General features: G+C 41.5%; 1 protein-coding gene across 1 annotated transcript in view; it reads left to right on the top strand.

Moving 5' to 3' along the window:
• Positions 1–21879, top strand: part of lrp2b (low density lipoprotein receptor-related protein 2b) — a gene marked incomplete at its 5' end in the record, with an annotated part of 132728 nt that overhangs the window by 104620 nt on the left and 6229 nt on the right. Inside the window, 16 exons of the mRNA XM_084434586.1 lie at positions 11589–11834; positions 11932–12060; positions 12615–12734; positions 12829–12945; positions 13278–13394; positions 13493–13630; positions 13831–13953; positions 14780–14908; positions 14998–15129; positions 15275–15400; positions 15475–15618; positions 16000–16165; positions 18143–18271; positions 18520–18740; positions 21324–21506; positions 21695–21814. Coding sequence (XP_084290712.1) covers positions 11589–11834; positions 11932–12060; positions 12615–12734; positions 12829–12945; positions 13278–13394; positions 13493–13630; positions 13831–13953; positions 14780–14908; positions 14998–15129; positions 15275–15400; positions 15475–15618; positions 16000–16165; positions 18143–18271; positions 18520–18740; positions 21324–21506; positions 21695–21814 — 2340 coding nt within the window. The remainder of the gene's footprint in view (positions 1–11588; positions 11835–11931; positions 12061–12614; positions 12735–12828; positions 12946–13277; positions 13395–13492; positions 13631–13830; positions 13954–14779; positions 14909–14997; positions 15130–15274; positions 15401–15474; positions 15619–15999; positions 16166–18142; positions 18272–18519; positions 18741–21323; positions 21507–21694; positions 21815–21879) is intronic.

Genomic DNA, 21879 nt, shown 5'->3' on the forward strand with positions numbered 1-21879 from the left:
TATGCTCATCAATTTTGGTGAAGTTCTGAGTTTTCATTTGGGATTTATAGGCTTTTTAGTGTATTTTGCCACGCCCCTTTTCTAAATGACCCCGTTACAGCCACCCAAATGCAAAAGTTCAACTTTTTTTCGATAATTATTGATCTAGAGAGTCCAGAGAATTGTCCTAGACTGGTTTGGTTCCGACCGGGCGAAAAACCAGGGACTAGTTCGCAAAAGTAGGTTTTGGACAAAATCCGACATAGCAGAAAATTTCCCCTGCCTACATCCAAATCGGAGATAGCCATTTTGTCCGCCTTGAGCCAAGGATTCCAACGATATAAGACACTTGATCCTGGGACAAGCGGTCTAAGAGTTATGAGCGATTTTGAACTTTTGGTTGCTGTAGCGCCACCTATGGGCCATTCGGGGTCATACTCTGATAGGTTGTCCCCAAATTGAGGCCTACCATCTGGCCAGGTTTCAAGTCTCTAGGCCTTACGGTTTGTCCTGCACGATGCGTTTTACGAATCCTTACAATTACAATAGGGTTTCAGCATTTCATGCTTGAACCCCTAATAAGAATGAAGGCTTTTTGCCAGTTATAGCGCCACCTGTGGTCCGATCTCCATGAAACTCTGCATGCTTCCTCACCATGTTCTGACACATATGCTCATCAATTTTGGTGAAGTTCTGAGTTTTCATTTGGGATTTATAGGCTTTTTAGTGTATTTTGCCACGCCCCTTTTCTAAATGACCCCGTTACAGCCACCCAAATGCAAAAGTTCAACTTTTTTTCGATAATTATTGATCTAGAGAGTCCAGAGAATTGTCCTAGACTGGTTTGGTTCCGACCGGGCGAAAAACCAGGGACTAGTTCGCAAAAGTAGGTTTTGGACAAAATCCGACATAGCAGAAAATTTCCCCTGCCTACATCCAAATCGGAGATAGCCATTTTGTCCGCCTTGAGCCAAGGATTCCAACGATATAAGACACTTGATCCTGGGACAAGCGGTCTAAGAGTTATGAGCGATTTTGAACTTTTGGTTGCTGTAGCGCCACCTATGGGCCATTCGGGGTCATACTCTGATAGGTTGTCCCCAAATTGAGGCCTACCATCTGGCCAGGTTTCAAGTCTCTAGGCCTTACGGTTTGTCCTGCACGATGCGTTTTACGAATCCTTACAATTACAATAGGGTTTCAGCATTTCATGCTTGAACCCCTAATAAGAATGAAGGCTTTTTGCCAGTTATAGCGCCACCTGTGGTCCGATCTCCATGAAACTCTGCATGCTTCCTCACCATGTTCTGACACATATGCTCATCAATTTTGGTGAAGTTCTGAGTTTTCATTTGGGATTTATAGGCTTTTTAGTGTATTTTGCCACGCCCCTTTTCTAAATGACCCCGTTACAGCCACCCAAATGCAAAAGTTCAACTTTTTTTCGATAATTATTGATCTAGAGAGTCCAGAGAATTGTCCTAGACTGGTTTGGTTCCGACCGGGCGAAAAACCAGGGACTAGTTCGCAAAAGTAGGTTTTGGACAAAATCCGACATAGCAGAAAATTTCCCCTGCCTACATCCAAATCGGAGATAGCCATTTTGTCCGCCTTGAGCCAAGGATTCCAACGATATAAGACACTTGATCCTGGGACAAGCGGTCTAAGAGTTATGAGCGATTTTGAACTTTTGGTTGCTGTAGCGCCACCTATGGGCCATTCGGGGTCATACTCTGATAGGTTGTCCCCAAATTGAGGCCTACCATCTGGCCAGGTTTCAAGTCTCTAGGCCTTACGGTTTGTCCTGCACGATGCGTTTTACGAATCCTTACAATTACAATAGGGTTTCAGCATTTCATGCTTGAACCCCTAATAAGAATGAAGGCTTTTTGCCAGTTATAGCGCCACCTGTGGTCCGATCTCCATGAAACTCTGCATGCTTCCTCACCATGTTCTGACACATATGCTCATCAATTTTGGTGAAGTTCTGAGTTTTCATTTGGGATTTATAGGCTTTTTAGTGTATTTTGCCACGCCCCTTTTCTAAATGACCCCGTTACAGCCACCCAAATGCAAAAGTTCAACTTTTTTTCGATAATTATTGATCTAGAGAGTCCAGAGAATTGTCCTAGACTGGTTTGGTTCCGACCGGGCGAAAAACCAGGGACTAGTTCGCAAAAGTAGGTTTTGGACAAAATCCGACATAGCAGAAAATTTCCCCTGCCTACATCCAAATCGGAGATAGCCATTTTGTCCGCCTTGAGCCAAGGATTCCAACGATATAAGACACTTGATCCTGGGACAAGCGGTCTAAGAGTTATGAGCGATTTTGAACTTTTGGTTGCTGTAGCGCCACCTATGGGCCATTCGGGGTCATACTCTGATAGGTTGTCCCCAAATTGAGGCCTACCATCTGGCCAGGTTTCAAGTCTCTAGGCCTTACGGTTTGTCCTGCACGATGCGTTTTACGAATCCTTACAATTACAATAGGGTTTCAGCATTTCATGCTTGAACCCCTAATAAGAATGAAGGCTTTTTGCCAGTTATAGCGCCACCTGTGGTCCGATCTCCATGAAACTCTGCATGCTTCCTCACCATGTTCTGACACATATGCTCATCAATTTTGGTGAAGTTCTGAGTTTTCATTTGGGATTTATAGGCTTTTTAGTGTATTTTGCCACGCCCCTTTTCTAAATGACCCCGTTACAGCCACCCAAATGCAAAAGTTCAACTTTTTTTCGATAATTATTGATCTAGAGAGTCCAGAGAATTGTCCTAGACTGGTTTGGTTCCGACCGGGCGAAAAACCAGGGACTAGTTCGCAAAAGTAGGTTTTGGACAAAATCCGACATAGCAGAAAATTTCCCCTGCCTACATCCAAATCGGAGATAGCCATTTTGTCCGCCTTGAGCCAAGGATTCCAACGATATAAGACACTTGATCCTGGGACAAGCGGTCTAAGAGTTATGAGCGATTTTGAACTTTTGGTTGCTGTAGCGCCACCTATGGGCCATTCGGGGTCATACTCTGATAGGTTGTCCCCAAATTGAGGCCTACCATCTGGCCAGGTTTCAAGTCTCTAGGCCTTACGGTTTGTCCTGCACGATGCGTTTTACGAATCCTTACAATTACAATAGGGTTTCAGCATTTCATGCTTGAACCCCTAATAAGAATGAAGGCTTTTTGCCAGTTATAGCGCCACCTGTGGTCCGATCTCCATGAAACTCTGCATGCTTCCTCACCATGTTCTGACACATATGCTCATCAATTTTGGTGAAGTTCTGAGTTTTCATTTGGGATTTATAGGCTTTTTAGTGTATTTTGCCACGCCCCTTTTCTAAATGACCCCGTTACAGCCACCCAAATGCAAAAGTTCAACTTTTTTTCGATAATTATTGATCTAGAGAGTCCAGAGAATTGTCCTAGACTGGTTTGGTTCCGACCGGGCGAAAAACCAGGGACTAGTTCGCAAAAGTAGGTTTTGGACAAAATCCGACATAGCAGAAAATTTCCCCTGCCTACATCCAAATCGGAGATAGCCATTTTGTCCGCCTTGAGCCAAGGATTCCAACGATATAAGACACTTGATCCTGGGACAAGCGGTCTAAGAGTTATGAGCGATTTTGAACTTTTGGTTGCTGTAGCGCCACCTATGGGCCATTCGGGGTCATACTCTGATAGGTTGTCCCCAAATTGAGGCCTACCATCTGGCCAGGTTTCAAGTCTCTAGGCCTTACGGTTTGTCCTGCACGATGCGTTTTACGAATCCTTACAATTACAATAGGGTTTCAGCATTTCATGCTTGAACCCCTAATAAGAATGAAGGCTTTTTGCCAGTTATAGCGCCACCTGTGGTCCGATCTCCATGAAACTCTGCATGCTTCCTCACCATGTTCTGACACATATGCTCATCAATTTTGGTGAAGTTCTGAGTTTTCATTTGGGATTTATAGGCTTTTTAGTGTATTTTGCCACGCCCCTTTTCTAAATGACCCCGTTACAGCCACCCAAATGCAAAAGTTCAACTTTTTTTCGATAATTATTGATCTAGAGAGTCCAGAGAATTGTCCTAGACTGGTTTGGTTCCGACCGGGCGAAAAACCAGGGACTAGTTCGCAAAAGTAGGTTTTGGACAAAATCCGACATAGCAGAAAATTTCCCCTGCCTACATCCAAATCGGAGATAGCCATTTTGTCCGCCTTGAGCCAAGGATTCCAACGATATAAGACACTTGATCCTGGGACAAGCGGTCTAAGAGTTATGAGCGATTTTGAACTTTTGGTTGCTGTAGCGCCACCTATGGGCCATTCGGGGTCATACTCTGATAGGTTGTCCCCAAATTGAGGCCTACCATCTGGCCAGGTTTCAAGTCTCTAGGCCTTACGGTTTGTCCTGCACGATGCGTTTTACGAATCCTTACAATTACAATAGGGTTTCAGCATTTCATGCTTGAACCCCTAATAAGAATGAAGGCTTTTTGCCAGTTATAGCGCCACCTGTGGTCCGATCTCCATGAAACTCTGCATGCTTCCTCACCATGTTCTGACACATATGCTCATCAATTTTGGTGAAGTTCTGAGTTTTCATTTGGGATTTATAGGCTTTTTAGTGTATTTTGCCACGCCCCTTTTCTAAATGACCCCGTTACAGCCACCCAAATGCAAAAGTTCAACTTTTTTTCGATAATTATTGATCTAGAGAGTCCAGAGAATTGTCCTAGACTGGTTTGGTTCCGACCGGGCGAAAAACCAGGGACTAGTTCGCAAAAGTAGGTTTTGGACAAAATCCGACATAGCAGAAAATTTCCCCTGCCTACATCCAAATCGGAGATAGCCATTTTGTCCGCCTTGAGCCAAGGATTCCAACGATATAAGACACTTGATCCTGGGACAAGCGGTCTAAGAGTTATGAGCGATTTTGAACTTTTGGTTGCTGTAGCGCCACCTATGGGCCATTCGGGGTCATACTCTGATAGGTTGTCCCCAAATTGAGGCCTACCATCTGGCCAGGTTTCAAGTCTCTAGGCCTTACGGTTTGTCCTGCACGATGCGTTTTACGAATCCTTACAATTACAATAGGGTTTCAGCATTTCATGCTTGAACCCCTAATAAGAATGAAGGCTTTTTGCCAGTTATAGCGCCACCTGTGGTCCGATCTCCATGAAACTCTGCATGCTTCCTCACCATGTTCTGACACATATGCTCATCAATTTTGGTGAAGTTCTGAGTTTTCATTTGGGATTTATAGGCTTTTTAGTGTATTTTGCCACGCCCCTTTTCTAAATGACCCCGTTACAGCCACCCAAATGCAAAAGTTCAACTTTTTTTCGATAATTATTGATCTAGAGAGTCCAGAGAATTGTCCTAGACTGGTTTGGTTCCGACCGGGCGAAAAACCAGGGACTAGTTCGCAAAAGTAGGTTTTGGACAAAATCCGACATAGCAGAAAATTTCCCCTGCCTACATCCAAATCGGAGATAGCCATTTTGTCCGCCTTGAGCCAAGGATTCCAACGATATAAGACACTTGATCCTGGGACAAGCGGTCTAAGAGTTATGAGCGATTTTGAACTTTTGGTTGCTGTAGCGCCACCTATGGGCCATTCGGGGTCATACTCTGATAGGTTGTCCCCAAATTGAGGCCTACCATCTGGCCAGGTTTCAAGTCTCTAGGCCTTACGGTTTGTCCTGCACGATGCGTTTTACGAATCCTTACAATTACAATAGGGTTTCAGCATTTCATGCTTGAACCCCTAATAAGAATGAAGGCTTTTTGCCAGTTATAGCGCCACCTGTGGTCCGATCTCCATGAAACTCTGCATGCTTCCTCACCATGTTCTGACACATATGCTCATCAATTTTGGTGAAGTTCTGAGTTTTCATTTGGGATTTATAGGCTTTTTAGTGTATTTTGCCACGCCCCTTTTCTAAATGACCCCGTTACAGCCACCCAAATGCAAAAGTTCAACTTTTTTTCGATAATTATTGATCTAGAGAGTCCAGAGAATTGTCCTAGACTGGTTTGGTTCCGACCGGGCGAAAAACCAGGGACTAGTTCGCAAAAGTAGGTTTTGGACAAAATCCGACATAGCAGAAAATTTCCCCTGCCTACATCCAAATCGGAGATAGCCATTTTGTCCGCCTTGAGCCAAGGATTCCAACGATATAAGACACTTGATCCTGGGACAAGCGGTCTAAGAGTTATGAGCGATTTTGAACTTTTGGTTGCTGTAGCGCCACCTATGGGCCATTCGGGGTCATACTCTGATAGGTTGTCCCCAAATTGAGGCCTACCATCTGGCCAGGTTTCAAGTCTCTAGGCCTTACGGTTTGTCCTGCACGATGCGTTTTACGAATCCTTACAATTACAATAGGGTTTCAGCATTTCATGCTTGAACCCCTAATAAGAATGAAGGCTTTTTGCCAGTTATAGCGCCACCTGTGGTCCGATCTCCATGAAACTCTGCATGCTTCCTCACCATGTTCTGACACATATGCTCATCAATTTTGGTGAAGTTCTGAGTTTTCATTTGGGATTTATAGGCTTTTTAGTGTATTTTGCCACGCCCCTTTTCTAAATGACCCCGTTACAGCCACCCAAATGCAAAAGTTCAACTTTTTTTCGATAATTATTGATCTAGAGAGTCCAGAGAATTGTCCTAGACTGGTTTGGTTCCGACCGGGCGAAAAACCAGGGACTAGTTCGCAAAAGTAGGTTTTGGACAAAATCCGACATAGCAGAAAATTTCCCCTGCCTACATCCAAATCGGAGATAGCCATTTTGTCCGCCTTGAGCCAAGGATTCCAACGATATAAGACACTTGATCCTGGGACAAGCGGTCTAAGAGTTATGAGCGATTTTGAACTTTTGGTTGCTGTAGCGCCACCTATGGGCCATTCGGGGTCATACTCTGATAGGTTGTCCCCAAATTGAGGCCTACCATCTGGCCAGGTTTCAAGTCTCTAGGCCTTACGGTTTGTCCTGCACGATGCGTTTTACGAATCCTTACAATTACAATAGGGTTTCAGCATTTCATGCTTGAACCCCTAATAAGAATGAAGGCTTTTTGCCAGTTATAGCGCCACCTGTGGTCCGATCTCCATGAAACTCTGCATGCTTCCTCACCATGTTCTGACACATATGCTCATCAATTTTGGTGAAGTTCTGAGTTTTCATTTGGGATTTATAGGCTTTTTAGTGTATTTTGCCACGCCCCTTTTCTAAATGACCCCGTTACAGCCACCCAAATGCAAAAGTTCAACTTTTTTTCGATAATTATTGATCTAGAGAGTCCAGAGAATTGTCCTAGACTGGTTTGGTTCCGACCGGGCGAAAAACCAGGGACTAGTTCGCAAAAGTAGGTTTTGGACAAAATCCGACATAGCAGAAAATTTCCCCTGCCTACATCCAAATCGGAGATAGCCATTTTGTCCGCCTTGAGCCAAGGATTCCAACGATATAAGACACTTGATCCTGGGACAAGCGGTCTAAGAGTTATGAGCGATTTTGAACTTTTGGTTGCTGTAGCGCCACCTATGGGCCATTCGGGGTCATACTCTGATAGGTTGTCCCCAAATTGAGGCCTACCATCTGGCCAGGTTTCAAGTCTCTAGGCCTTACGGTTTGTCCTGCACGATGCGTTTTACGAATCCTTACAATTACAATAGGGTTTCAGCATTTCATGCTTGAACCCCTAATAATAAGAACCGGAACAAACACAATAGGTGCCTCCGCACCTTCGGTGCTTGGCCCCTAATAAATATAGCTGCAAGCAGCCATTACCGGGGCCAAGCAGAATAAGACGACAAGACATGCCAACATGTCTGAAAGTGTCAGACCAACTGCAACAATGAGCAATTAAAGACATTTAAAGAGGATTTTAGGCAAAATGCCTGAAAAATCATAGAAACAATAATTAAAAATATGATTTGATGGATTATCACTTTCGACCAATAGGTGGCGCAGTTACAAAACTGATGTGATGTGGTCAGAGTGAAGTGACAATGACACATACAAAGATTGGTGTCAATATATCAAGGCATTGCAGAGATAAAGCCTTAATTATTGCTATTAGCATCATGCCTCAACTTTGCTGCTGCGCTATACGAAAACGGTTTCGTCTATCGACACGAAATCCATAACTTTTAGTCGGCACGGTCTGGAGATGATACTATTCGATTTTGGTGAAAATCGGACTAACGGTCTAGGAGGAGTTCGAAAAAGTAGGTTTTGACTGAAAATCAAGATGGCGGACAGGAAGTTTGGCCAAATAAGGAAAACTTGGTATCTATGTTCTCGGCTTGACCCAAGGAATCTATTAAGACCCGTGGCATTTCAATAGCCAGATTTATTCAAAAGTTATTAGCCTTTTTGGAAATTTTGTTATAACTTTTGACCACTAGGTGGCGCTGTCTTGAAATATTTTGGTTGCCTTCAGGGGATGGTGCTGATGACACAATCTGAGTTTCGTAATATTACACCAATGCATTTGTTTAGTATAGCATTTTATTTCACAAAACTGTATTGAAGTCAATGGGAATTTCATGTTTTGTTCAATTATAGCGCCACCAAGAGGCTCAGTCCCACAATTTTTTTTACGTGTCCTCAGAGTGAGCCCATACATATGTGTCTCAATTTTGGTGAAAATATCTCAATTCACTTCGGAGTTATAGACATTTATATGAAAAAACACGAAAAAAATGACTGACACATGACTTTGATTGGAAATTAGTACCCCTAAACATCAATATTTTCGCATTTGGGCATTGGCGTATAGCTATCGACCTATGTTTCCAAACTTCTGACGGTGGTTTCGTCTCGATCGGACTAGCGGTTTCAAAGATATAGCCAAATGTTTTTTAAGCGCTAAATCACAACGCTACACAAACCGTAAGGCGAAACCTAGCATGTTTGGTATCGTAGGACTCGGCAACGATTCAGGAGTCTAAAAAGATGAGTTTCGTGAAAATAAGTCGATCACACCCAAAGTTATAAGCATTTGAAAAAAATAATTCACCACTAGGTGGCGCTGTTTCGAAACTTCTCACACTCCTTCAGGACATCGTGCTGATGACCCATACCAAGTTTCGTAACAATCAGTTCATGCGTTGTTAAAATACAGCATTTTAGCACAAATTTCAAAATGGCCGACAGTCAAATTGGCCGACATGGCAAAATTGGATATCAGTCGACTCGGCATGACGCCCTGAATCTATCAAGACCAATTTTATGATTTTTGGACAAACTGTTCAGAAGTTATAAGCAAAAATAGCCATTTTTCATATCTCCGGACCTGTAGGTGGCGCTGTGCCGAAACGCAGCATGTAGCCTCAGGTCATGCTTGTGAGTACATGTACCAAGTTTGGTCTGAATACGATAAACCGTTGCGGAGATACGGCCTTACGACTGTTTTTGCAAGCGCTACGTAAAATTTGTTCGAGCGTTTATCGAAAACGGTTTGACGAATCAACAAGATTTTAATAACTTTTTGTCACCCCTGCCTGAAGATGATCCGATTCAATTTTCGTGCAAATCGGACAAACCGTCTAGGACGAGTTCGAAAAAGTACCTTTTTAGGAAAATTCAAAATGGCGGCCATGTTTTTATGACGGAAAATGACGATATAGGGTGCAATCGAATCGTCATGAGCTCAGGAATCAGAGGAAAAAAGGATTTTGCTGATTGGCCCTACGGTTCAAAAGTTATTAGCAAAGTAAAAGTGAAACTTTGGACAGGTGGTGGCGCTAGAGGGAATGACTTAGAAACACAAAAATTGGTGTACTTAATGTTGGGACTGTCCTCTATCAGAATGTCAAACCAAAACAACTTTCCCGCAATCGGTTCTATGGGCTGCCATAGACTCCCATGGCGGAAGAAGAAGAATAATAAGAACGGGAACAGATACAATAGGTGCCTCCGCACCTTCGGTGCTTGGCCCCTAATAAGAACGGGAACGAAAACAATAGGTGCCTCCGCACCTTCGGTGCTTGGCCCCTAATAATAATAATAATAATAAGAACGGGAACGAAAACAATAGGTGCCTCCGCACCTTCGGTGCTTGGCCCCTAATAATAATAAGAACGCGAACAAAAACAATAGGTGCCTCCGCACCTTCGGTGCTTGGCCCCTAATAAGAACGCGAACAAAAACAATAGGTGCCTCTGCACCTTCGGTGCTTGGCCCCTAATAATAAGAACCGGAACAAACACAATAGGTGCCTCCGCACCTTCGGTGCTTGGCCCCTAATAATAATAAGAACGGGAACAGATACAATAGGTGCCTACGCACCTTCGGTGCTTGGCCCCTAATAAGAACGGGAACAGATACAATAGGTGCCTACGCACCTTCGGTGCTTGGCCCCTAATAATAATAAGAACCGGAACAAAAACAATAGGTGCCTCCGCACCTTCGGTGCTTGGCCCCTAATAATAATAATAAGAACGGGAACGAAAACAATAGGTGCCTACGCACCTTCGGTGCTTGGCCCCTAATAATAGGAACGGGAACAGATACAATAGGTGCCTACGCACCTTCGGTGCTTGGCCCCTAATAAGAACGGGAACAGATACAATAGGTGCCTACGCACCTTCGGTGCTTGGCCCCTAATAATAGGAACGGGAACGGATACAATAGGTGCCTACGCACCTTCGGTGCTTGGCCCCTAATAATACATTTATTTTTTATAGCACTTTTCTAGACACTCAAAGATGCTTTACAGTTATTGGTTTACATCGATAAAACAAACAAACAAGGTATATAGACAGGGTTACATAACCAGCACAAGAAATGAAAACACATAAATACATGGAGAAGCATAGGCAAAGCAAGACAGGGGTGATGAAAGGGATGAAGAACTGGGAAAGTCTGTTAACAGGAAAACGCAAGCTAAAAGAGGTGAGTTTTGAGGGCCTATTTGAAGGATGTTAAGGTGCTTGACTGTTTGATGTGGTCGGGGAGGGCGTTCCAGAGGGTTGGTGCAGCAGCTGAGAAGGCTCTGTCGTCCCAGGTCCGGCGCTTAGTCCTGATGGTCTTGAGTTTGTCAGCACCAACGGACCTGAGGAGGCGGCGTGAGTGTGGCGGGTTAGTAGGACGGAGAGGTATGGAGGGGCAAGGTTATTAAGTGCTTTGAATGTGAGGAGAAGTATTTTGAAGTTGATCCTGTGTTTGACTGGGAGCCAATGGAGGTTGTAGAGGACAGGGATGATATGATCGCGGTGGCGGGTGGAGGTGAGAAGGCGGGCAGCCGAGTGGACAGTAAAGAATGCTGTTGCAATAGTCTAGTCTGGAGGTGATGAGGGCATGGATGAGTGTTTTAGCTGCAATGGTAGACAGAGGGGGACGGAGCCGTGCAATGATCCTGATTCAAGTACGATCTCTAAATGGTAATTTACCAGTAATTTACTAGTAAAGACTGCATGTGTGAAAGGGGCTATTGTTATAATAGAACAATAAAATTAAGTTTTCTTATTGTTGGTCTCAAAAGAGCAGTTTTTGGTTGACTATTGTATCTGGGAATTGAACTGCATAGCTGATTCCTGTTTATAATTTTTACATTCATGTTTGACATCCCAGTTGATTTTTTTTTTTTTTTAAATCCTCTTTGTAACCCAGGTGACCACCGTTGCTCCGAGAACCAGTTCCAGTGTAAAAATAAGCACTGTATCCCAATATCCTGGCACTGTGATGGCATGCAGGACTGTGCAGATGGTAGCGATGAGGAAGCCGACAGTTGTACAGAGAAGACCTGCAAACCTGGACAGTTTCCATGCAAAAACGGACGCTGCATACCACCAAGCTACGTGTGTGATGCACAGAATGACTGCGGAGATAACTCAGATGAGCCGTATGATGAGTGCAGTGAGTGTCCCTTTGGGAAAATTGGCTTTTCTTTAACAGCTTGGTGTTAACTGACCTTTGACATTTTGTCTATTTGACATTGCATCTCTTTTTGTAGTGGGTCCTGATCACAAGTGTGATGCAGACACTGAGTTTTCCTGCAAGACAAACTATCGCTGTATACCTCTGTGGGCTGTGTGTGATGGTGCCAATGACTGTATAGACAACAGTGATGAGCAGGGCTGCCGTAAGTCCCATATAATGATTTAAAATATTTTCATGAGACAGGCTGGCTCAAAACAAAAACATATTCTTTTAAAGGTAGGGTAGGCTATTTGTTTTATAAACACTTTTTGTTATACTGGTTGAAACTCTCTTCACATCCTGTAACCCCGGTGTCCAGGCCAAATTCTCTCTATTGGCCTTTATCAATCATGGCCTCCTAATAATAATCTCCTTGCTTTTTCAACCGGCTCTCTCTCCTCTCCACATAGCTGGTGTGTAGACCCCCTGATATGATTATAAAGCACTTTGGGTGTACAGTAGTTCTTAGTAAAGCGCTATATAAATGCCTCATTATTAATATATATGATTTTTGCATAAGATCTTAAATATCAGATTTGAAATATAAACAATAACCAAACAGGCTAATATCAGAGCCTGTACTCTTTTGTCAAAGTTCCTTTATCATGATTCAACAAATAAACAATATTTATTTTGATGAATTACATAAAAGGGATTATAATAAAAAAAATTATATGAAATTAATGAAAATTAACTGCCACATTTTGCTTCATGCAGATGAGCTGACCTGTGACCCTGTGGGAGATTTCCGCTGTGATAATCACCGCTGTGTGCCAATTCGCTGGCGCTGTGATGGGAACAATGACTGCGGAGATGGATCTGATGAGAGAAATTGTGGTGAGTAATGCATTGGCCATCCATTTACTTCTACACATGTAGGTCACCTTAACGTTGTCTTTGTAGCTCACAGTTTTTATTTATGTGCTCACAGAACCCAGACCTTGCTCTGAGAGTGAGTATCGCTGTGACAACCAGCAGTGCATTCCAGGATCTTGGGTTTGTGACCATGACAATGACTGTGGGGACAATTCTGACGAGCGGGACTGTGGTAAGTTGAAGTAAAAAAAAATTAACCCACTTTACTCTCTTAGCTCTTATCTCTTTATTGACTGTCGAAACTGGCACCCATTTTTCAGCCCCTCCCCTCCAACCACATGTCCAGACCACTTTTCATGATCCAAACAATTCTTGATAGATAACATGAAGTCCCTCTTGCCATTTTTCTTCTTCTTATTGAATATAAAGTTTCGCTCTGAAATATGAAATAAGTAAATACTTCATATAAAGAAAATTTGCTTACAAAATGCTAAGATACATTCCCCTTCACATCTTTTTTAGATTACAGTGGGATTTATGGGAAAGTATTTTTTTTCTTCATAGAGCTGCGGACCTGTCGTCCTGGGACATTCCAGTGTAGATCTGGACACTGCATCCCAGAAGCTCTGAAATGTGATGGTTATGCCGACTGCCTGGACTTCTCTGATGAGTCCACCTGCCGTGAGTATGCTGGGCTAGAAATATATGGACCTTTAAGTCTTCTTATTCCATATATTGGAAATATTGAAATAGTTATGTACTTTTTGTTTTCCCAACAGCAACTCGATATCCTGGAGGACGCTGGTGTCCATCACACCAGTTCCAGTGCAACAACAAGCTGTGTGTGAACCAGCAATGGGTGTGTGACGGCTTCAACGACTGTGGAGACCGCTCAGATGAGCAACTCAGTCTCTGCTGTAAGACATTATAGGAAACTGAAATTATACTATTTTTACAGATAACTTTTACCATTACAGTTATACATTTGTCTCTTTATGGTACATTACCAGCCCTTAGGTCTTACAACTTAAACCTGGAAATTCATGTTGGCTTAAGATGGTTATTTCAGCAGGAATATGATAACTCTGTCTTACTGTCACAATTGTTTTGTGATCAGGGAACATTACATGTGAAATGCCTGCCAAGTTTCGGTGTGACAATGGATACTGCGTTTATAGTGGTCTCATGTGCAACAAAAAAGACGACTGTGGGGATGGCAGTGACGAAAAGGAGGACCACTGTAAGAGATTCACCCATATCTTTTCAATACAACTTAAGTCAAACTCTTTTTTCCACAAATATTTATACACATAATAACTGTTTTCTATTCATAGAATATAAATATACAAATATAATTTTGTATTATTCCTGTGATGGCAAAGCTGAATTTTCAGCAGCCATTACTCCAGTCTTCAGTGCCACATGATCCTTTAGAAATCATTCTAGTAGGCTGATTTGGTGCTCAAGAAGCATTTATTATTATTATTATTAATTATTATTATTATTATGTGAGATAGTATATTAAATAATATCTAGAATAAAGTTTATTTTTTTCACTACTCTGCTGTCTTTTTGTCCCTTGTTTTAAGCATAAACCTAAATGTTTATTTTTTTTCTCAACAAGATAAAATACAATTTGCCAATAAAGAGACGTTTTAGTAACTAGTTAACGTTAGTTAATGCATGAACTAACATTAACTAAGAGCTAGCAATACATTTGTTACAATATTTATTAATATTAGTTAACATTATTTAATAAAAATACAAATGATCATTGTTAGTTCATTTCAACTCTGGGCCACAAGTACAGCTTTTGATTTGAATAATATATTAGTATATGTTGTTATTACATTTTTAATTGTTAGTTCATGTTAGACAATGTAGTTAACTAATGTTTACAAATGTTACCACATTTTTAATAAAATAAACTTTATATTAGGTAGTTTATTTGGCTCCTGAAGTATAAGTATATTTTTACTGGAAAACAAAACAAATTTGTGATTAAGAAAAAAAACTGATTAAGAAAACGATCAGTGATGAGGGTAAGAATTGTGTTTTTCAATTAGGTCAGGAACCCACTCTCGCACCCTGCACGCCCAATGAGTTTAAATGCACCAATGGCCACTGTGTGGCTCTGCCTTACGTGTGTGACCACAACGACAACTGTGGAGACCTTACTGATGAACTGGGCTGCAGTAAGTCAACAAATATCACCATATATGATCAGTAACTTATAATGGAACTTTGTAAGATTAGGTAATTGATGACGAGTGACTCTTTTTAGATTTTGGCCATGACCGCAACTGTGATGAGAAGTTATGCCAGCATGAGTGTACAAACCTGAACGGCACTGGCTTCATCTGCTCTTGTAGAAGCGGCTATGCCGTAGATCCGGATAACACCTTCCGCTGCAATGGTACACACAAAAACACATACTAACTTTTCGAAATGAATATCAGAGTCAGTAAATAGAAAGTTTTACCTGTGTATGCTGCCACACTTGCCTTGCTGTTTTTAAGTGCCTCATTTGACTTTAAGTCTGTGTCTCTTGCTCCCTGCAGATATAGACGAGTGTTTAGAGTATGGCACGTGCCCGCAGGCCTGCAAGAACACTAAAGGAAGCTATGACTGTGAGTGTGTCCAGGGCTACAGGAAAGTGGGCACTGGCAATCAGTGTGAGGCTGAAGGTAGGACAGAAATCGGAAGGAACAAGACAGGAATTTCTAAGCATGTGTAGAATCTTAAAGCTTCTCCTTCTTAGGCCCTGAACCGCTGCTCCTGCTTCCGGAGAACATCCGCATCCGTCGCTACAACCTCCAGACAGAGGAGTACCATGACTTCTTGCAGGAAGAGGAGCGCATTGTGGCGCTGGACTACGACTGGGACCACAACAACACCAAACTTAGTATGTACTCAATTCGAGTGCTTCAGCCCCTCAAAAATTACACTACGCCCATGGTGTATTCTCTAGCCCATTTCCGCCGCATAAGAAAAACAATAATGCTTTGATAATTCATAATGAGACAAAAAGTTATAATTATGACACGTCGAAATTTCGAAATTGTCATAATTATGATATAAAAAGACTTTTTTTTTTTTACTTTTTAGGTCATAATTTATTATGGTTTACCAAAGTATGTTACCAAAGTTCCTTTGTGGCGGAAATGGGCTTTCAATTGGGCTTCCTTTATCATTATTTATTTATCTTTATCTTTCTAATCATATTTTATTACTTTCAGAGATACAATAATGCATTAATGGTTAGTGGCTCTCTTGTGTATTTTAGGTATGGTGTACTTTACAGTAGAAGGGAGTGGTGCAGTGCCTGGTGCTATTAAAAGAGCTTATCTGCCAGCTGTGGATGATCATAATAATAACATTGCTGCTGCCATCGACCTGGACATAAAGTACATCACCAAGCCTTATGGAATTGCAGTAGACTGGGTCGGCAGGTAAAGCACTCACATTACATTTTACGGTCAAGTCAAGTCACCTTCAGTTATATAGCACTTTTTATAATACAGATTGTTTTAAAGCAGCTTTACAGTGATAATAGGAAATTAATGCAACAAAGATTGTTTTGGCTGTACAGCAGCTCTATAAAAAAATCATTGTCCAGTTTAAGTAAGTTTTTTGATTGATTGATTTCCGTTGTAAAAATCACTAATTATTAACTAAGGGGCCGCTTACGTTTACAACTGAAAACAGAACACTTTTAATGTGTTCTGGCCATTCATTTACATGACAATGGTGTTCTGGTGGCCTGAGGATCAAACTTTGAAGTCAAGTCAAGTCATCTTCATTTATATAGCACTTTTAACAATGTAGATTGTTCCAAAGCAGCTTTACATTGATAATAGGAAATTAAAGTAAAGTGTTTTGGCTTTATAGCAGCTCTAGAATAAAGTTATTGTCCAGCTAAAGTTAGTTGGATTGATTCACTTCCGTCGCAACGATCATTAGTTATTAACTTAATAACTAATGCTAACACACCACCGTTTTAACAGAAAACTCTTAAAGGGTTAGTTCACCCAAAAATTAAAATTCTGTCAGTAATTACTCACCCTCATGTTGTTCCAACCGCGTAAGACCTTCGTTCATCTTCGGAACACAAATTAAGCTATTTTTGATGAAATCTGAGCCATGTCTCACTCTTCCATAGGCTTCTATGTGACCGAAACTTGCTGGCCCAGAAAAGTTATTAAAGAGATCGTTAATATAGTCCAAGTGACTCCAGTGGCTCAATCTTAAGTATATCAAGCGACGAGAATACTTTTTGTGCGCAAAAACAAACAAAAATAACGACTTTATTCCACTATTCATTTCCTTCTCTCTGGACCTCTAGTTGGTTCGCGTAGTGTTTTTGCGCAGCGCGTCTGTGTTACACGTCACCACGTAGGCTCACTATTGGCCGACGCCGGTCATGTGTGTGATGCGTGATGACGTGCAACACAGACGCGCAGCGCAAAAACACTACGAGGCCCAGAGAGAAGGAAATGAAAAGTGGAATAAAGTCGTTATTTTTGTTTGTTTTTGCGCACAAAAAGTATTCTCGTCGCTTGATATACTTAAGATTGAGCCACTGGAGTCACTTGGACTATATTATCGATCTCTTTAATAACTTTTCTGGGCCAGCAAGTTTCGGTCACATAGAAGCCTATGGAAGAGTGAGACATGGCTCAGATTTCATCAAAAATATCTTAATTTGTGTTCCGAAGATGAACGAAGGTCTTACGCGGTTGGAACAACATGAGGGTGAGTAATTACTGACAGAACTTTCATTTTTGGGTGAACTAACCCTTTAAGTTCTTTCTGCGCAAACTTCAAAAACGCGAACCAGTGAGAACGCCGATGGCGTGCACATGCGTATTACGAGTTCAGTCTATAGGTATGTGCGTTTGAATATATGTGCGCAGGCGTGTAGTCCTTCCCTACAAATCAACCCTCAACATACTACTTGTCTGGCCTTAAAATTAATAAGGCCAAATAGGTTGAAATAGGTTTCAAAGTGCAAGTTTTTGAAAACGAGTTGTGAAAATGATACCGTTATCATTTACGTGTAAACTTCAAAAACGTGCATCTGTGAAAACAGTGACGGCATGCACATGCATATTACGTGTTTAGTCTATAGGCATGCGCGAATGCATATGTGCGCAGGCGCATATTCTTTCTTTACAAAGTGACATTGCCAAATTGATAACAGATAATTAGAATAATTTAAGTACAATATAAAAACATTTATATACATAATAAGTGCATTGTATCAAATTATTAATTTAAATGTTCTTTACAATAATATTTGTTAAAATATTCTAAATATTCAAACTCTGCCCTGAAGCTGAATGAAATTGAACAATAACTAATAGTTTGGGCAACACCAGTTGATGAATCAGTCTGTAACAGCTCATGAGCTTTTAAAATTCTTGTAGGAATTTGTATTGGGCTGATGCACAGCTCAAACGTCTAGAGGTGGTCATGTTGGATGGGCGTTACAGGAAGCATCTGATTAAGACTGACCTGGAAGAACCCACTTCTGTGGCCGTGAACCCTCGTTTGGGGTGAGATTTGCCTCCTGTTTGCTTGTGGTCTGTTTAAAGGGACAGTAACCCCCACAGTAAAAATATTCTGTTATCATTTACTCACCCTCATGTTATTCATGTTAACCTCATGTAAGTCCACATGCTGTTATTTTTTCTCTGCTTTATTTTATTCTTGTTAAATCTCCAAAACTACTTAACTACTATTTCTTCAAGCTCGCCATTTAAATGCCAATGTTTGAATTTTGTTTTGTCATGCTGTGGTGCAGCATGCTTTACTGGATTGACAATGGCAACACAGCCCGTATCGAAGGCTCCTGGTTGGATGGTCAACAGAGAAGGGTTCTGGTGGATAGTGCTTTGGGTTGGCCTACAGGCCTGTCTATCGACTTCACAAACAGTGACAGAATCTATTGGTCAGATGCAAAGGAGAGTCGCATTGAGTCCATCCTGCCAGATGGACAGAACAGACAAACTTCGGTTTTCATAGGTAAGGGTTTGACTGATTCAACAATCAATTGTCATGAGTAGAAACCGCTAGATATTAATAAACTCCTTGTGAAATAAAAGTACACTTAATTGTCTTAAATGTGCACTTGTAGCATACCTCAAATCTTAAAAGTACATTTTAAAAAACTGTACTTGCAGATAATATTATTCAAATACAAGGACACTCAAGTGTACTTGAAGAGAGTACACTTTCATAACTGTTTCTTACCACACTTAAGTACAATTTTAAAAAGAGCACTTTGTGATGTCAAATTAAAAGTACATTTTAAATGATTGTTTTAATGATTTTTTTTCATGCTTTACACTTATTTTGATGTGCTGACTGACTTACTAAAGTACTTTCACTAAAATAATTTTAGCTGTAATCGATTTTACATTTAAAGTGAATATATTTTAAATGTAATCAACTGCACTTTCATCATTACAAATGTGTAATTATAAATATATTAAAATAAATGTAATTTCTATTGAAACTTACATGTCATGTAATTTGTAATTTACATTTCATGTCATTTTAATTTACAACCATAAATGGTTTAATGGTTTATTTACAACCATAAATGACTGTCAGTACATTCAGCAGTACACTTTTACCATTTAAAGGGTAACTAAACCCCTGGTCAGAGCCTGACTCCACCCACTGTCAATATTTGAAAAATGCTAGAAAAGTGGGCAGACCCCAGCGGAGATAGAGGGGACGAACCGTGAGCGGGGGGGGGGGGACGAACCGTGAGCGGGGGGGGGGGGGGCGTGCACCTGAGACCTGCTGTCAGACTCTAAAATGGAGTTTGCTCACAGAGTCGAAAGACGACGTAAAGTGCATCTGATGAGTTTTATCAGAGCCCGTCATTCTCTGGTTTTATCGAGTTTATGTCAATAGCGCGCTCTCTCTATAGGCATATTCATATTTTGCCGCTATGTGAAAAAATCCAGCAAAATGCGCCGACGCGTTTGTCGACCCCAGAGGATTAACTTTAGCCTAACCATAAATTGTGATTAAAATATATATATATGATCACTCACATCAAGACGCCGCTGCGGTGGTGGAGTCCATAATCAGCAGCATTTTGCACTGTCGCTTTTCAGCGCGAGCTGTGTGGAGGAGAAGCCCATTTCCACCTCTATTGCGTTGGAGAAGCAATCCCGCGAAAATGCAGGTTTCACACTCACGGTCTTCCAGGCCAAGTGCATGCAAACACTGGCGCCTATTTTCCAAGTCTGCTGGAAAGCTATGCAGTCCAGCAGTGCTGTTGCAACCATAGACAGTAAAAGAAATGGACACAGCGACCCCATTGGATTCAACGGAGACAAAGTGAAGCCCATTAGAAACTTTTACTTCCTGGGGGTCCAGCGTACTGCGCAGACTCAAACTGAGCTCGACGACGTAGATGTGACGTGAGCAAACCGTCTGTCTTCTAGTGGCTGTGCCAAGATCAATCTGAATCATTACCTTCCGAAACTCGCAGAGACGGAGAGCGTGAGTAGGAGCTGTCCATGATCTTGGAGCAGGAGAAACTTTTTGTAGGTGTTCTGATTAATTACTTTGTCATTTTGCCTCGACGTCCTCCCGATTGCCCGCGAGCTTCTCTTCCTGTCCATACGGTAATTTCCTACTGTGCGACAGAGAGTCGCGTGGCTGTGACGCAATCGTTAGCCTACTTTTACAAAAACTGCTTCTACAGGGCCATAACGTAAGCTACAAGGTAATGGAGCCTTTTATACATTTTCGTGTTTCTTTAGAAATAAATAATGGACAAATGGAGTCTTTAAACGCCTCAGATGTGAAGTTATTCGCTGTCAAAGTGACGCAAAAATGAATGGGAGTCAATGGGATGCTAACTGCAGGTGGGGTTCCGTTAGCCAATGGCGGCGTCCGGGGGTGCTTCAAAATAATACAAATCCCTGCCCCCTTGGTTGCAACCAGCAACACTACACCTACGTACCCTCCTGACCACTGTACACAGATAAATCTACGCTAGCTCATACCAAGGGCGTGGTGAGCTCGTACCAGGGGCGTGGTAGAGCTGGAACCTGCTTACGTCACCTGCCACCTTTTACGTCACTTGCCACCGCAACATCCAATAGGAAAATTAAACTGCAGTAGCCACCGTTCAACCTTAAGAGGGCAGCACTCAGACGTTTTTACACCATATATTGTAAAATTAAAACACTTTATACCCAAATGTCAAAAAAGTTACTCGAATCAATGAACAGCACTAATAAAGCCTCATTCTTACAGATCATTAAATAAAAAAAGTGGGTTTAGGGTTAGTTACCCTTTAAGACAATAGAAGTAATTATGAAATTACATATAATGATATACTTAAGTGGGTGGAAAAAAAACTCTAAATTTGCTTTTAATATAATTTCAAACTATATTTTAATTTAATTGCACTTTTATTAATTAACATGCAATTAAGTGTCAGAAAACATTAATTTCAGTTGAGTATATTATTTAAAGTATATTATTTCTGTAATAAGTACTCTTTTTAAAAGTATGCTATTGTGTACTTCTTTTTTACAAGGGACATTCATGTCTCCTACCACGTTTCTTTCCTCTCAGATGTAAGAAACCCTTTCAGTGTGAATGTGTTTGAGGACCATGTGTACTGGAGCACACAGGAGAAGGGTGAAGTGTTCCGACAGGACAAGTTTGGCAAAGGCACTAAAACCAGACTCCTAATAGCGGGACCTTGGCTCACCCAGGTCAATGTCTACCAGCAGCAGAAATACAACTCTATAACCCGTAAGTAACCTCAGTAAAGTGAGATTTGCATGATGATCTATTTATAAATCCAGTCTGTGGTTAAACTTTAGCTAACTTTTATTGCGCTGATAAAATATGTTATAATGGTAATTTTGTTGGAAGTCACTTAAAGTGATGTTATAGATATAGAGAGGGTTGAATGTGTGTAAACTGTCTCACGTCCACAGTGAAGAACCCTTGTAAGGGCACATGCAGTCACCTGTGTCTGCTGCGGCCGGGAGGCTACACCTGCGCCTGTCCAGAGGGCACTAGCTTCTTCCCTGGCAGCAGTACTGACTGTGACGCAGGTGCCTTTTATACTCTTTATCTCTGTCTTTATAGTCACCTTAATGATGTGACCATAAATTAACTC

The sequence above is a fragment of the Rutilus rutilus genome (genome assembly GCF_951802725.1).
Source record: "Rutilus rutilus genome assembly, chromosome: 16".
NCBI classification, from domain to species: Eukaryota; Metazoa; Chordata; class Actinopteri; order Cypriniformes; family Leuciscidae; genus Rutilus; species Rutilus rutilus.